At 35.7% G+C, this 17,300-nt stretch overlaps 1 protein-coding gene across 5 annotated transcripts in view; it reads right to left on the bottom strand.

Moving 5' to 3' along the window:
• Positions 1 to 255: 255 nt before the first annotated feature.
• ESYT2 (extended synaptotagmin 2) overlaps positions 256 to 17,300 on the bottom strand; it is a 91,605-nt gene continuing 74,560 nt past the window's right edge. For 3 of the 5 annotated variants that reach the window (XM_074868456.1, XM_074868472.1, XM_074868490.1), the window contains 10 exons: positions 15,388 to 15,450; positions 13,338 to 13,412; positions 11,523 to 11,609; positions 10,600 to 10,749; positions 9,199 to 9,587; positions 6,846 to 6,944; positions 6,108 to 6,239; positions 4,597 to 4,702; positions 3,565 to 3,614; positions 256 to 3,441 (listed from right to left, as the gene is read on the bottom strand). In XM_074868456.1, coding sequence (XP_074724557.1) covers positions 3,396 to 3,441; positions 3,565 to 3,614; positions 4,597 to 4,702; positions 6,108 to 6,239; positions 6,846 to 6,944; positions 9,199 to 9,587; positions 10,600 to 10,749; positions 11,523 to 11,609; positions 13,338 to 13,412; positions 15,388 to 15,450 — 1,197 coding nt within the window. In that variant the 3' untranslated portion in view covers positions 256 to 3,395. The remainder of the gene's footprint in view (positions 3,442 to 3,564; positions 3,615 to 4,596; positions 4,703 to 6,107; positions 6,240 to 6,845; positions 6,945 to 9,198; positions 9,588 to 10,599; positions 10,750 to 11,522; positions 11,610 to 13,337; positions 13,413 to 15,387; positions 15,451 to 17,300) is intronic. The other 2 variants (XM_074868465.1, XM_074868482.1) reach the window with 1 other exon arrangement.

Below are 17,300 nucleotides of genomic sequence, written 5' to 3'. Positions count from 1 at the left end.
AACCTTCTCTTCTCCAGGCTGAACAACCCCAACTCTCTCAGCCTGTCCGCACAGGGGAGGTGCTCCAGCCTCCTGATCATCTTCGTGGCCTCCTCTGGACCCGCTGCCTGCACACCTTACAGCAAGGCTGCCTAGGTTAGAGTAGTCGGTATACATGACTAATGTAAAAATTCACCTCATCATATTACCAATTAGGACAGGGATATGCAAAAGACAGGAAAAGAGAGTGTGTGTAGAGGGAAGCAACACACTGACTTCCATATGAACCATTTATTGAATAAATACATGCATCATAATGTAGAATTACATGAGCAAAAAAGGCAATCTGTACAAAATTGATTACCCTTTGTTCTCATTTCAACTCTCACCATTTGCTGCAGCTCTGATAAAGGATTCAAGACAGAAAATTAAAACTCTCTTAATCCAAATCCAAGCGATATGCATGCTGATTTGAGTTCGGGTTATACCACTCCTATAATTAAGAAAGCTGGTTTTCTTGTCAGTGAAGCAGAATAATTCTAAAAACAGTTTCAATAGTAGAACACGTGTTGGTACATACAAGTAACAAAGCTTATTTTTAGCCGTTTCTTAAACATCTTCATATGTTCATATTTTAAGGCACAGGATAAAAAGAACTACATGAAAAGCTTTCAGTTGATATTGAATACACTGACTTGATAATGAGGTGCAATTTTTGCCCAGAGGAAAAATTACGTTCATCCTTCCTACTTCCATATAAACAGAACAATCAGAATTTGGTAACTATGATACAGAGGTTTGTTTCCACTATCAAAAGAAGCAATCTCATCTAGGCAGTCATATCCTGATCCAAATTCACTCAGAACATTTCTAAAGAGTCTGGCATCCAGGACTGGTAATTGTCAATGGGAATTACTGTTGCTGAATTACAATGACAATTCAATCTCTTCATTTTAGATTCCTAAATGGGAACTGGTCTCTCTTAAGAACCTATCCCTAATTTTAGGTTGTGAGCTATTTTGGAAACCTGTCCTATATACTTTATCCAGCTACTCACTTTGTGCTGTCATCTCGCATTTACCCAAACACAGCATTATTTTCCCCCTCAAGACTTCAGAAGACAGAATGTGCACTGTCTTTGGTTAAGTGCAGAGTCTTCTAACATCTCTCCCCAGACTTCACTTAAGACTTGAAACACCAGATCAGTTTAACAGCCCATTTGTTGACTATGGATCAAACTCTGGGGAGTCACTGGCCAAGATGTACAACAAAAGTCCTTCTACCTCAGACTGAACCAAGACAAAAAGACAATTATGCTGAACTGGTGCTCTTAGACCTCCTTTATTTAGATCAGCTTTCTCTTTCTGCATTTTCATTGCATTAACAATAATTCTTTGTCTTTCCATTCTTAACATTTTGATGGACAACTAGCAAAGAAAATATGTATTTCATAATATATTACATTTGCTATGAATAGATGAGTGTGTGTATATATATATAGATATTCATACATTCCAATATAGAGTGAAGCCTTCAAATGGAAATGTTTTCTTATAAAGACCCTCTCTCTATTGCCCAGTCCATCAGAAAGTAACAGCAGCAAAATTTACAATGTAAGTTTGTTTGCTAAAATTGTCTTGTATAAAATGTGGCAATAAGAAGGCCATCACTGTATAGAGATGTATGCATGCATGTCACACACATCCACGACAAATGTTCATGTTAAACTGAATTTAGACAAACTGAGTCAATTCTTAAACTTGAAAAAGACAGAAAGCTACATCTATGGTAGGCACTTTGGTACATCTAGTAATGTAGGCATATTCTACATCTAGAATTAAGGTTCTGTCAGTAATCTTACAATAAAGCTAATTTCAGGAGTTCATTATTCTGCTTTGAAATTCTTTCTTGGCTGAGAGATCATTCTAGAATCTTAGCTAAATAATTGCATATTTATCCAAGAATGAGGGTGTTGGCTCTGAAAGAGCTGAACTGGTCTCTTGGATTCTTAATGCACATTTTTATAACAGTCTGAGAAAAACTTACCAGAAAAAGAAAAATCAGTTCTGAATACAAAAAAAATTTCCCATTATTCATAAAATTAGAGTCATGAGCTCAGCTGTTTAGGCTGATACTCTCCGCTTCAATTTTCAGCTGTCTACTTTCATCAGTTTGTGCTAATTGTATCACTGCTGTAGTCTTGCAGCAGACTATGGCAATGCTTCAGTAGAATGCCATTATTTCTCAAGAAACCTGTGTGGACCCCTGACGTGCATTTTTTTTTCATGCACCAAACACACTAAGTAGCAATGAAGCAACTGTAAAGACAGTTTCAACTCAGTTTCACACTTATTTACCTACTGGTGTTCCATATTAGTATTACAGAAGGTATAGCATAATATACTATTTAGCACAGTATTGTATAATAAAAATAACGTATGTCTTGTATGTATGCCTACTATATGAACTTACATTGCAAGCTGATTTGTATACCTTATAAATCAGAGAAACATGGCAGTACGGACAGTTCTAAGTGGTTATTTGTTTATAATACAGAAAAATCCATGTCCTCATACCTTCAAAAGGTCACATGTCTAGTACTATAGAGTACAGGAATAAATAACAAAATCCAAGTGAACCTGTATAGTAAAACTGTACTGTTTGTTATGTTTACTCCATTAAAACTCAGATTTAGAAACTGTGATTCATGGACCTCATCCTCTATTTATACAATATTTATAGAATTCCCCTTTTTGTTTATAATATTCTATAGCATGATTTTCCAATAATACATTTATATATAAATATTAAAATGTTAAGGTTTTGTACATTTTAAGCTAGCCACACTGGGCCAGATACACAATAAAATAAAAATGTTTTTCTGCAGTTTGTTTTTGAAGAATATCACAAAATGATTAAGACCATTGTGCTGCAAAGACAAAAGAGATTCATCTGAAGAAATTAACATGCATTTAGAAGAAAATATCTATATCCTTTATCTATTTTTCTTCTGAATTCAAACCAGCATGAAAGAATTATAAAAAAATAGTATATATTTACATGGTACAGTATACGTTGGTGAGATATAAAACAAGGCAGGAAAACAGCAGAACATGATCTCTTCACTTTCTAATAAGTACAGCCGTCAAAGATCAATTTAAACACAAAAGGTTACTTTACTATTGCACATTACAGTAACACATAAAATTGTTTAGCAAATTAAAATACAAAGTTTAACAATGAGAAAGGCTATGTCTACATAAAATGACCAAGTGTTATAAAATTATTGGGGATGTGTCTAAGAACTAAATCAGTAAAGCTATAAAAATAATATCGGTACATCTGTGAGAACAACGCTTTAAAAATATATAAAGGTTGGCAAAATTATGCATGGGGAATTCCCAGTATCCATGGGCCTAACTTGCACCATGTGGCCTTGTACCATCTTCTGTTAAATCATACCTGAAAATGGAAAAAAAAAAAAGAAATTTTTTTTTTTTTTTACATTTAGCAGGTATTATTAAAACTGTTAACACACTAGTTATTAGTATGTATTATTATTAATAAAGGAAATATTATACTTACCACTGGGTCCAGCCTTTAGCAAGTTCTTCAGATGCCAGAGGTATTAATAACTGTGGAAAGTTAAATTAGCAATCAATGCATTATGTGTGCCTTTCATTCTATGTCTTTTAAAGACCAAATCTGACAATCCTGTAAACTACAGTATAAGTAATGCCATTAGTAAAAAAAATATATTTTACATCCTTGTCATCATAGCTATCTGCTGTCTGGCTGACTTGCAGTAGATTCAAATTGCTGGTTTTGACCTAAAAATCTATACTCTTCAGTGATATGGTCCCAGAGCACCTCACAGGCTTAAATTCTGAACATGGCATATCTTGGCAATGGCAATCAGCTGATATGTTTATGCTAACAGCCTTCCTGGTAAACAGGAAAATTAAGAGCACCATTCACCATGAACGGACCACAATTCTGATATCTCTAATCCTCTTTACATAGCTTGAACATGGCAATTCGCAAGGGTGTAGGAATTTACGATTCCTTTTTGCATGCTCCAAATCACACGTGTAGGAAATAGAGCAATTTATTGAGTGCCTATAGAACAGTGAAGTTGTAAACACAATAGCTGGTTTTAGCATTGGGAATGTCTCCAGCAGCAGTTCTCTCTCATGGATTTTACAATCTAGGATTTTAATTACTAAACATACACTTGTTCTGTGTGCTTCTCGAAGTACTCTTGCTTGTCTTTCCAGTTTTGTCTGGACATTTTCTGAGATATCACCTGTTTTCTACAGGTTATGTTCTTTCTCTGATGGTATGATTAGTAAGTCTGACATGCAGGTTTCTTTTGTTACTGCCAGCTTCAAAACTTACTGTTCTCTAGAAGAGATTACTGCCTCATCTTTTTATGTCTGTCTCTGCAGTTTGTTCCTTCCCTTACTGAAGCTTGATATCTAAGCAATCTATAATTTTGAAATGCTTTGTACCTGAATCAGGTGCTTCAGTCAATACTAACAAGCTCATATCACATGAGGATTTTAGTCTTATACAATAACATGCTGTATTAACAGAATTTGCTTGTTGTCGACTTACTTTGCCAAGCAGCCCTTTATCTTTGGACAAGAAACCACCACTGTTCTTCACCGCTACATCTAGTGTTCTTCTCTGTACTTCAGGCAGGGAAACACTGAAATCAAATCTGACAGGCAAAGTGATGCTTTAGAGAGAATTTTGTACCTGAAGTGCAAGTTCAGCTCCTACAGTGAAGCTGTAGTGATTCAAATCATAACCGAATCATCCCTCGCCCCAAACAAAAAATAAAGTCCAAGATAAATGAAGAAAAAATCCCAGTGTTTTGCCTAAAATTTTTCTTCAATACTATGATCAATATCAACATCAAACATTTGAGACTTCTGTTACTTTTGGTCTCTAGAAACCACTGGTAAAACAAAACAAACACACACCAAACAAACCAAGGAAGGGTCAACCACTGACTCTACAGAGAAGAGAATGAAGAATCCTGCTACACTGACAGCTCAGTATCACTATTCCCCAAAAAAAGGGAAAGACTGGTCAGTCTTACTGATCCTCAGTCCTCAACAACCAGAGCTCCTTTTTCTTTCCTGGCACACTAAGGAAACCTATCAACTTTTAAGGAAGAATGCATTTTGTTTTCTCAATCTGAAACTTACAGAAAGTGAGGGCAAGATTATACCACAATCTACATCTATTTGTCACTACAGTTCTTAAACAGCTTTATTGCTTTACAATACATTTTACTTGGAAAGGCACAGTAAAATAAATCTATTACCTGGAATAAACAGGAGAGTGCTGCACTCCCAGGGAAACCTACCAGAGCCCCTAACTAATGATTTACAGATTTCCCTTGGACAGAATGAAGTGCTGTTTTCCCCAAATTAACTTTCTGTCTGTAGAGAAAGGTCTTCTTTATGGAAAAGTGATGGGTGGGGGAGTAAGGGGTACATGTGTGAGAGAAACTACCATCAAAAAACCAAGTGCAAAAGATAAGGATTTTTATGCAATATAATGTTGCACAAGCTTGCACAACTTCCAGTCTGTGGGCCGGGATATAACCTATGAGGTAAATGACTCCCTGGATGCTGAGAAGTGCCACCAAGTAGATTGACTGAGCAATGTGATCATGCATAGACACTGGCTGGCCAGTCCCAGCAAGGAGGCAGCACCTATCAGCCAGGCAATCAGCCAGGCAGAATCAACATGCTCCTGGCAGGAAGAGATACCAACAGCATTGGCCACCTAAATGGTGGCCACTCACGATCATGAGTGCATGATTGTCAAAGCGCGCACTGCTTCTTAGCTACCCGCACAAAGGGGAGGTAACTGACATAGGATAAAGCAGAAAAAGAGAGGAGTGGCTGGTAACAGAGTAAGAAGGGCTGTGGTGATAACAGGGAATAGAAGTATGGGAAGAGCTCTTAAAGCAGAAGAGAAAGGTATGATCAAGTCTGGTGGTGACATCTAGGAGTTTCAACAGCTCATCCATTCAGGTAAGCTGAGAAGCCTTTGTTTGACAGCTTTGTAATTACATGATATAAAACTACTACACATAGTTTAGAACGTACATTTGATCAAACACTGGGTTTAATGTCTTCTTTGATACATGTGTTTTTCTTCTTCCCGATCGTCTCTTATCAGGCAGTAAATACATCCGCACATATGGATCAGATCCTTCTTCTGAAAATGCTATTAAATTTCTGTGACCAGTGAAAAACAAGGAAAAACACTTAGAAAATAAATGAGACATTGCTGAATATAAGTGTCTACGCTACTATCACTTAATGAATCAGTTGTGGGATGTCCTGCACAAAGTATGATGCACAGGATACAGCACACAGGTAACAGCAGTGGAAAAGAAAAACTAAAAAAAATGCCAAGCAGTGACTTGTACAAGATCAGATAAATGGTGAGCAGATAGCAGAGGTGGGAATACAACGTCTCTTAAATTCCAATTCAAAGTTTATATATGGCTTTCCAAAAATCACGCATTTTTGTCATTCCATGAAAAATTCAGTCTCTCGGAGATAGCCTTCAGACACTGCTGATAAAAAATCTACATGCCATTTTCATTTAAAATATGACAGAGGAATAATAGACAAATACAAAATCACAGCAAAATCTTCAACAAAGTTTTTACTGAGTATAGCTCTTTATGGTTTCGTATTAATACATAAGTGCAATCAGTACGTTATTTAAAAAATAACAAAGATCATCCAGACAACCAATTTATAATGATAAGTCAAGATATGACAAAGTTTACAAAGAAATATGCACAGAAATGAAATTTGGTATTTTATGCTTACCTGCAGGAATGCACTACCACAATCAGTTTGTTTCTTTGTGAACTATGACGAATTGTTAGCTGAATCTGTCCTAAGGGAGACTGCCCCAGAGTTGTTCCACTGCAGGAAAAAGTAGAACATTATGCTTAGTTTTTAAAATGCATATTTAAAGGAACACCTAGCTGAAATATATGCTGAGTAGTTTTCCCAGACATCATGTACTATACATTTAACTTTTCATTAGACCAATGTGCACGTTAGCATTTAGGCATATTTTCATCAGTTCCTTGTACTTCAGTTCCTTGGTCCAACAGCTCTACTCCCCAAAAGCTAGGTATTCCTGTCAGTTTAGAGGCTAGCTGCTCTTCAGTACTTTGAAAACAATTATCAGTAAAGAACTTGCTTACCCTAAAATAAACATTAAAGCAGTATCTAGGAAATTGGAAAGAATAATGGTGCAAACTGCAATGAAAACCTCAGTGATGGGCCACTCTTACCTACGGCCAGGACCCAACTAGTTCATTCTTTTCTAAATTCTCTAATGTAGAAATATAAATATTCTTGGGATTAAAATAGTTAATGCTTAAACACACTTACTGTTTTAAAAGTTCAAATCACAGTACGAACACAGTCATTTTACTTTTCTGCAGCTCATGCCACATTGAAAGTAAGATTAGAATCAATTTACACGTACAAATACAGGTCATGCTTAAATAAAAAGCAAGCACCATGTTTAATAATTTCTGTTTTAAAGAATGGCCAATATTTGAAGTTTCCTCATCTCTATGAAATGCTTACTTTAGTTTGTGTAAACTGACTATGAGTATTTTCCATTTCACACAGGACAGTATATGGCATACTTGGCATTTCTCAACCACTTGAAGGATTATCTTAACTTCAAAGGAGAGGCGTGTCTCTTGTGAATAGCTACTACAAAGTGGTTGCTCCATTAAAATGCCCAAGTCATGCACTTTAAAAACTAGAATGAAGCATTTCAGTTCAGTATTTTCTTAGTTAAAATTAAAAAAAAAAAAAAAAAAATCGGAGCACCTAAAAACATGGGATCTACAATAAAGGACCTCCTTAGCCATAGCTTTAGCACTCTTATCAAATGAGAAATTATGGAATTTATGTATTAAATAAGGAGTAGTATTTCAGCTTTTATCATAATTAACAAAGCCTAACACCAGGAACAAAGTCTAACAGTTTTGGGCCAGAAGAGAGACTGACAAACTGAAGACAAGACAGCAGAGGACCATAAAGATAAATGAGGGCCTGGAGCACATAAGCAGTTGGTGAAGGAAATGAGTTTGTATAAACTGAAGAGACAGCCAACAGCAGATTCAATTGCAGTCTTTCACTACTTAAAACAAACATTATAGGGAAGACTTAAGTCAGACTCCTTGTGCCTGTGCACAGTAAAAGAACAAGAGGCTGCAGTCTAGTTGCAGCAAGATAAATTCCAATTGGAAATAAGGAAAAAACATATTCACAGTGGAGTGGTTAAGCACTGGAATTGCTGAGGAAGGTTATGAAACCTCCATCCTAGGAGATATTCAAAACTTGTTTGGATAAGGCCCAAGAAACCTGATCTAACTTTGAAGTGAGATTTGCTTTGAGCAGAGGGCTGACCGACCTCCAGAGGTTCCTTCCAACCTATGTTACTCTATTGATTCTATAAACACTGATAGAGAAAAAGATTAATCGGTTCAGTCTGTTACAAATAAAAAAATTAAAATCTTTCTACTTAGATTCACAGAGAAGCTACGTGAATAGGGAATTAATGGTTTCCATTCTCCTATTCAGAGCAGAATGACTGCTCAGCTGTCTTTACTGGCAAGTATAGCTGCCTGTTGAGGCATGTAAAAAAAAATTAGAGAATTTAAGAAAGTGTGGCTGCAGCAATCCTCATTAATTGAATTATAACTGACTATTCATTTAACATTGTTTATAGTCAACTCCAAGTAATCTAAAAAGACCAACTACCTTCAGCTTAATTGGTTTAATATTAATGCTAATAGGATTCAGTGGTGAAACAGGCAACTATTGCCATGGAAGTGATTAATGTTGTATCGAAAAATATCCTTCCCTCTTGCTATCCCACTCTTTTTAGCACGACACAGTGTAGCTATGAGAACAAGGTAGACTTTATCTTGCAGATCATCGAATGGTAACTTCTAATTGAAGAATCTGTCTAACTGAGGTACCGTGAGGAAGCAGAAAATCACAATGGCTGATTTTCAATTGGCAGGCTCAAACTGCAACAGGAAAAAATATTACTGAAATGCAAACTAAGCACTCTTTCTTTGGCTGCACTGACATTTTTTATAAATCAGCTTAGACGCATTGCAAAACTAAGTAATTAACACCATACTTTTCAAGCTGTCGTAGTCTTTGCCGTAGCTCCTGTGTGGCAATAGGCAGAGATATGTCTGAGGCTATGCTAGGAGTGGGTTCTTTGACTGAGAGGTGGCTGGGAGAATAAGAGAAGTTAGAGGCATGAAGACTGGAGGAACTTCGGCTGAGATCTGTTGGCCACTGAGGGCTGGCATTGGGAGGCTGACTTTTTTCAGCTGTATCAGTCTTTTTATCACTGTCAGTCACTGGGGAAGCTGGAACAGGTTTGTTTGAATCAGGTGTTGGTGAGACAGGAACCTGAGGCTTAAAAGATGATTTTCTTGCATCTTTGGAAAGAGATGGCCTTTTTACTTGGGCTGAATGTTGATGATCTGGAGATCTTGCTTGCTTTTCAAGAGAAAGGACCTAGATACAGTAATAATACATATAATATTACTATCTTCCAGTATAAAAACCAGGAACAAACTTGTTTCTACAAGAGTACTGCTTGGTGACACTAAAGCAGGGCTAAAAATATTCACAGTTATTCACTCTACAATAGGAAGCCTTTTGCACAGCAAAACACAGCTCCATCTTCTTTGTGGCAACTATAAACCAATGTGAAATTCTTCATTCATTTAGAGTTATTCTCCTCATTATTTCCTTCCCACACTCTAAGCACTTCTGGTGCAAGTGCTATTTACTTTGCAGCTCTAGCCACCTGCAAAGCTATTCTATAATTGTTTTCTTTTGATCTTTTAAAATTTATTCCTGCATCACAGGTTCTTCTCACTCATTGTCCTTGCTTACTCTTTTATAGGTTACTTTCATTTATTAATGACAAGTAAGCAAGAAAGTGCTTTAGAAAAGAACAAATAACAGAAGTTAACAGAAGTTTGACTGTTTGCAAAGAGATATACTACCTCATTAAACCAAGTAATTTAGCTGGGAAAAAGTCAAACCAACTTTCAGGTATGCAAGTTTTGTCTTTAAAACTCCAATGTGCTTGAGTTAGTTTGAATTTTTCTAGTACTATGAAGGCACTTCCTTTCCCTATAAAGTATTCTTTTTAAACCATCATGCCCTCAGTTCCATTTCTGTAAGATAGAGGTGATTTCATTGATCTATAGCCTGCTGAGTCATAAAAAACTTGAAGGAATTTAGATTCCAAACATGATTTCTGAACCTAAAATCACAGGGAACCTCAATCTTAATGCAGCTGATTACTGTTTCGTTCAGAGAATTTTCTATTTTTGAAATAGAATGTATTTAAATTAGAGATTATCTTTGTGTACTTGATAGCATTGCCACACTAAGGATACTTGGCACTGTGACACCCACGGAAACGTACTATCTTCTTCATAAAGCAGAAGAACAGAAGTCACAGTAGTCTTAAATATGCTTTCGGTTATTTACAACGGGAGAAGTTTTAGAGTACCCTGAGTGCAATCTTCATGTTTATAGTGCTGTTTGGACCGGAGTTGCTCAGGTGGAACCGCTGATGCATAGTTAAATCTTCACTCTCTAGCAACTGGCTTAGAGGCAGTTTGAAGTTCCCCAAAGAACACTGGTGCTGTTCATCCCTCACCTGAAGGAACACAGAAGCTAAGTCATTTTGTATCATCTGCTTTGTAAGAATTCAGAGAAAGAAAATGACACAACAGTTTCATTTAAAAACAAAAAATCCAAACAATATCAAATGTTGTTTGTTCTTAAACCAGATTTCCCTGATCATGATTATATTGAAGGAGAAAATCGCAAATATACTCAATGCCTAGTTTCTTCATCCCTATCTTCTACAGCAAAAGCAAGACAGAAAACTAATCATCGCATCTATGTTGATCTGACCCTTGATCAAAGCAACTACATGGTTTCCAGTCTGTGTGAAAATTAATTCCCACAACTGTTAGAGGAATAGTAACTAGGGCTGTCCTCATTTACACTACAGTCTCTTTGAACTATGTAAATGACATGTCAGTAGTGTAAAGGGACACAGTATTTGGATAAAGCAAAAACTTCCTTATGATGAGAGAGGAAACAAATCAGCCATACATAACAGCAATTTCTGCTAGCAGTTAAGAATGTTAAGATTTGAAACAGTATCAAAATTTACTTTTGTTCCCTTTTTTTTAAGACAGACAACCATCAACTATGTTCTGGTGAGAGTGGTTATAGCATCTCTTCCTTTTAGTAGTAAATGCAAACAAACATTTCATAGCCTGGTCTTAAAAAACACTTTAAGTATAATTTTAATGGTGATCACAATATATTTGGTCTCATTTCATAACAGCCTGTAATGTCTGAATGTCACTACTGCAATGTCTTAGGGAAGAAAGGTATGTAAAGAATGAGACAACATACCTCAACTTCAAGATCTTGTCTTTTGGGATTATGTACAAAGAAAGTAAAGTTTTCCTCCCATACTGGTTCATTGGTCTTGTATCGAATCTAAAGTTAGAGAACAGGAAGCATACAAATTGTAAAATATTTCTGTCTAATAAAGCTGGTGTCAAGACTTGAGTACATTTTTCATTTTGGCTTTGCAAAATTTATGTCTGAAACCTAACATATTTAAACAAAGTCCAAGTGGGACCTACCCAAGGTATGTATATAAGATCACATATAAAATTATACACAGGACATAAAGTATGTTTTGCATGAAAGTTGCTGTAAAGTAAAACTGCTAAAGAACCTTTACTTCACACCAGTCTAAGAACAAATGCAAGGTCTTCAGACTGTCATATTCCCTCTCTCCTCATACATCTCTATAAGGGATGAACTAACTCAATAAAACTCCTAGAAACTCGTATTTTTCCTTCTAATCTCCAAACAGCCATGTAGAATATTTCACTTGGAAATCTCACTACTTTCAGCAACTGATTAACTGGGGGGGGACACACAGAAGTGTTCATAAAAAAAGCAATCTACAGGAATGAAGGACTTGAACTTCTACCTCCATTCTCTAAAAGGTATCAAAATTAAAACTGTATATAACATCTGGTTTAGTCTTTGTTAGAATTTTTAACAGGGTATGAAGAAGCCAAATTAGATGTCCTCTCCTTTTGCCTCACTGACACTTTTATTTAAACAAACCCACAAACACACCCATATTACATATATCTACCTATCTAGGTATCACTTCACTGATGCTATTTTATTTTAAAGAGCTGTTTGAATGACAGGCATCTGTTACAGACCACCCGATTAGGAAAAAAAGAGATGGATGACACGTTCTTCAGACAACTCAAAGCTGTCTCAGGTCTGCAGAACCAGGTTTTTACTGAGAGCTTCAACTACTCTAATGTCTTCTAGGAAAGCAGCACAATGGTGCACAAGCAATTTAAGAGTTTGTGCTAGGAAAACATACACTGTCACAACAGTTATGGCTGTTCTCAATCATTGGATATGTTGACTAGGAGTGGTGGTGTTCTGAATCTACCATTTAGAAATGAGGAATATTAGTTTGCAGATGTGACTCAACAGCAACCTTGGCTACAGTGACCTTAAGATCACAGAGCTTAAAGATCCTAAGGGGACATGAGAAAAACAAATAGAAGAATAAAAGCCTTGGACTTCAGAAAAGCAGATTTCAATTTGCTCTGGGAACTGTTAGAAAGGATTCCATCAGTGTCTACCTTGGAGTGCAAAGGAGCTCAGGAGTGCTACAGGACAGCTGTCTCAAAGCACAAAAGTGGTCCATACCTCAAAGCAGAAAAAGCAGCAGACAACAAAGTAGTCTGGCTAAACTATGAGCTCTTAAGAGCTACACAGCATGTTGGCTAATCTGAGGCCCTACTTCAACGACAAGGCTCAAGCAGATGATCTTCAGTGGTTCTTTGGGACCTGGACATTTCTCTAACTCTCCGATTCTCTAAATTTTCAAATCTTGATCAGTATTTTGAAGCCTGCTGTTTGCCCATGCTGTTATTTATATAATCACTGCTGTAGGAATCCCAGTTGCAGATCAGAACCTACTGTGGAAGGACATCTACAAATAGTTAAAAAACTGGTCTAACTCATAGACAATTTAAACTGAGTAAGCACCCATTCAATCCTTGGCTTCTTGTTGGCAATTTCAGTTCTGATGGCAACTTTCAGTGCAGTGTATATGCTCAACAGCTTGATAGCCAATGCCACGCACACAGACAGAGCCAAGTATAAAGAGTAGGAACTTACCTTACTTTCCTGTGCCTTATGTCCAACTGACAGCAAAACAAGTGGGTTGGGATTGCTGTTTATTTTCTTTCCTGACTGGTAAAGAAAAAGCAAAACCTTTGCCTTCAGAATAAAGCAAAACCTCTCTCTTCTGAAACTTGCATCTTAAAAATACAAATCGTATGCATACTACTATATGCTTATCTATTATTCTCAGCATTTTATTCAACAGCCCGGAATGGCAGACTGGCTAGTAACTGTTGAACACATTAACATCAAGGCATACAACTACCCTAAATACGCTGAAGCAAAACCCTACAAATAAGCAGGAGTTTTAGACTTCTTTCTGCTTTCTTTGAATGAAACTGGTAAGGTGCAAATTCTTATCCTTTAATGAGCATTACACCCCCCAAAGCTAATGAAACATAGTTAAAACTGCAAAAAGAATATTGCATGCACATGGGAGATATGGGCAAAGCACAAGCTTACTTTATTTACAGTGCAGTAGTATTATAAATTTGATGTAATATCAGAACATTGATATTCCCCCCTTTTCAGTTTGAGGAGAAAGAAGATGCCCTATAAAGTACCTGATGTATATTTCTACAGTTTACCAAATACTCTTTATTAGAGAATCAACCATCTGCCATATCTGAGCCTTGCTCACCAGCTGTATAGCATTACATCAAACTGTGAAAATAAACATCAGTTTAGAAACAAATTGTATATATACACAGGAACATTCCAAGCTACATGTTTGTTTCGCAAATTTTAAATTAGCCTAACAAAAATTTAAGTTAGAAAGAAAAGTTAGACATGAAAGTTAATCATCTCAAACAGGTGTTAATGAAGTTTAAAAGGCCTAGAAAATATAGTATACGTGGTTAATAATATACTTTGAATTCTACCATGTAGGAAATTGTACAGATCAGCTATGTAAACAAAAAGTTAGTTAAAATCTACTTAATGCATGTAAGGTCACAATTACAACTGATTTAAAATATTTTATACTTTTATATTAAGAATGTGCATATTTTACATGTTTTGGGATCTGAACTTACATTTTGGACACCATATTTCCACTAATATTACTTGACTTTAATGTGACACACTTCTAATAACCATACTTTCCTTTAGAAAAAAAGCTGTTAAGAAAGCACTCCTTTCTTGGATGAATGCCGCATTTCTTTTTCTCATGACTTCTAACTGAAAATATTTAACTCTCAAAGACAACAGAATACAAAAGTTTAAGGAACAGAAAGTCAGATTACACTCCAGCTGATGGCGTTTAAAATGGCAGGTGACATATGTTTAGTTTTTTCTTTGTAAAAAGGTGCCTGAAACTCCCTTTTCTTCATAAAATGATGAAACTACACAAGTTGACAAAAAGACTGTGTTGCTTATGCTGATATATAAATACGAATAATTTAAATTCATGCTAAACAGGTAGCAATATGTACACACACACATATAATGCACCTCTAACACCTGCTACTAAATTGCTATTGACAGTCTATTAGAGACTGCCTCTTGTCCAAGTTCCTCCAGCTGAGAACTTGGCTTATGCCTTCCACGTTTGCCTCTCAACTCTATGTCTTCCATATCAAAAAGCTGGGCTAAATTTATTTACCATTTATATAAAAGATGTAAAGCCTTCTAAAAACAACTAGCAGAAACAAGATTATTTCAAAATATGTCAGAGATTTGTTTTATCGGTTAGTCATTCAGAGCTGACCAATAAAGTATCGCTCAGTATGTGAAAGATGTCTTAGCTTTCATGTCAGCTTTGTTCTTTAGTTACTACTTCAAATTAGTTCTCAGGACTATTTTTTTCCTCAGTCTTCTAAAGCACTCTATACTCCACTTGACTAATCTAAAATTCAAATTTCGAGACCATAGTATTTTAGCAATGTCTTGACAGCTTCTTGAAACCAAATTCAAGTAAAACAGTATTGCACTAAATATGTATCTGGCAACAGAAATTCCATACACTGTTGGAAGAGAAGTGTTGCAGGCATTTGTGCATTTCATTACTTTCGTGACCTTAAATGGACAACTATATTAGTTTTACCTTTAGGGCTTTCTGAACAGCAGCCTTCTTCAAGCCATCAGGGTTAAATTCTAATGGATTATGCTTTTAAGTCAGGAGAGAATGAACATAGGAAGGGTTAATAAGTCATGCAATGAAGCAATTTTACTAGGTTAATTAATTATGAAATGACAACATAGGACAAAGCGGGAGGGAAAAAAAAAAACCTCAACCTAAAAAACCCCAAAAAAATCTTTCAAGCAAAACAATGAAGGAACCACAACAACAACAAAAAGTCTGATAAAACTTTTTTTCCATATCCTCTCTGAATGTTTGTATTCTGCTTTAAAACTAATGTACTCTCAGTCCAGCCATATTTCCCTTACCAGTTGTTTTTTTTTTTTTAACCATAATAAAGAAACTTCACTAAATAGGTTTTACTGAATGCCTGATGTCCTATGGACTGCCTTCTGAACGAATCTTTTTAAAATTTAGTTAGGTATATTTTCACAACATAGAAGCTTCCCTGATGATAAGTCAAGTAATTATGTGAAGGAGTCCTTTTATGTGAGAAATTACAATGCTAAAAGTATTGATAGGACTTAGATCATTATAAAAATCTAAGTCATTTGAGCAGATGAACATTACAACCACTGCATGCTAACTAGAATGAAGGTCTACTCGTTTTTGCAGTTGATTGAAGACATACAAACACACTAATAATAGGAATTTGAACTGATTTAGCAGGACAAAACCTCTGACTATAATTAAGCAAAGTTTAAAATTTTATTTTAATAATAATATATTGTTCTTCAAGTGACACATGTAAAGTACAAAAATGTTACAGAAAACTTGCATTCAGCTCATAAGAAATAATTTCAGGAAATACTATTTTGAAATAAAACAGACTTCAAGTTAATATACTTATGGCTGGCTTTTTCTTTAAGCACAAATTTTTGTTTCAAGGGAAAATTCTGCTTTAAAAGCTGTAGTGTGTGGCAACAGAAAAAATTGTATAATGGCCTTTTTAAACATGCTGGTTTATGAACAAGAACTGATATTATTAATGCTCTGCCAAAAGAAATGCCTTCCTGAAATTCAAATCCAGAAGTGACTCAAATTTGAAGAGAGATTTAACCTTTATACAGAAATTTTTTTTACATTTTATGCTGAAGTTGGCCAATATATATGATAAGATTCCTGGCATTCAGCTTTAAATTTTTGTTTCAGAATGAACATAGAATATGGTGAAACTGGAAAAAAATCAGAAATAAAGTTTGGCTGGTTTTGTGGGATTTTTTTATTATTTTTCTTAAAATAAAATTAAGGAATCTTCCGCAGCTGTTTATCTGATATGTTAGGAACTACTATTGTACTTAAAGACCTTCAAAGATTGAGACTGCACAATATCCCTAGACATATCAATCCTAATGTTTAACTATCCTTTTCATTAGAAAATTTTTTTATGCCTAACAGTTATGTTCCTTGCTAGAGTTTAAGCACTGTTTCTTGTTTTCTGACAAACATGAAAAAGTCACTTTATTTGCAGCAGCCTCGTATCATTTCCATCCCCATCTTTACTTCTTAAGGCTAAACACTCTTCCTCAGCTGGTCATGTTTACTGACTTTCTAAACATTATCATCACTGCTGTCCTCCAGACCTTAAATGGCTGTAGCCAAAATCAAGGCCTTGGTAATGGCTAAGTAGAACAGAAGGGCTAGTCCGTACATCTTACAGGCTACTTTCCTCTTTTCTATATACAGTATGGTGTTTGTCTTTCAAAACAATATGATAGAGCACAACTATAGATCCATTTCTGTAGGGCTATCCATCAGACAACTATTTCCATCTCATATTTATATGGGTGCAATAACCATCCTCTATGGAAAAGTATCTTATTTTTTCAGATCATATCTACAATTCATCAAGATCATTTTAAATCCTAAACTGCCCC

Source organism: Strix uralensis, chromosome 1, assembly GCF_047716275.1.
Source record: "Strix uralensis isolate ZFMK-TIS-50842 chromosome 1, bStrUra1, whole genome shotgun sequence".
Lineage (NCBI taxonomy): Eukaryota > Metazoa > Chordata > Aves > Strigiformes > Strigidae > Strix > Strix uralensis.
This window is presented reverse-complemented; position numbering and strand designations above follow the sequence as displayed.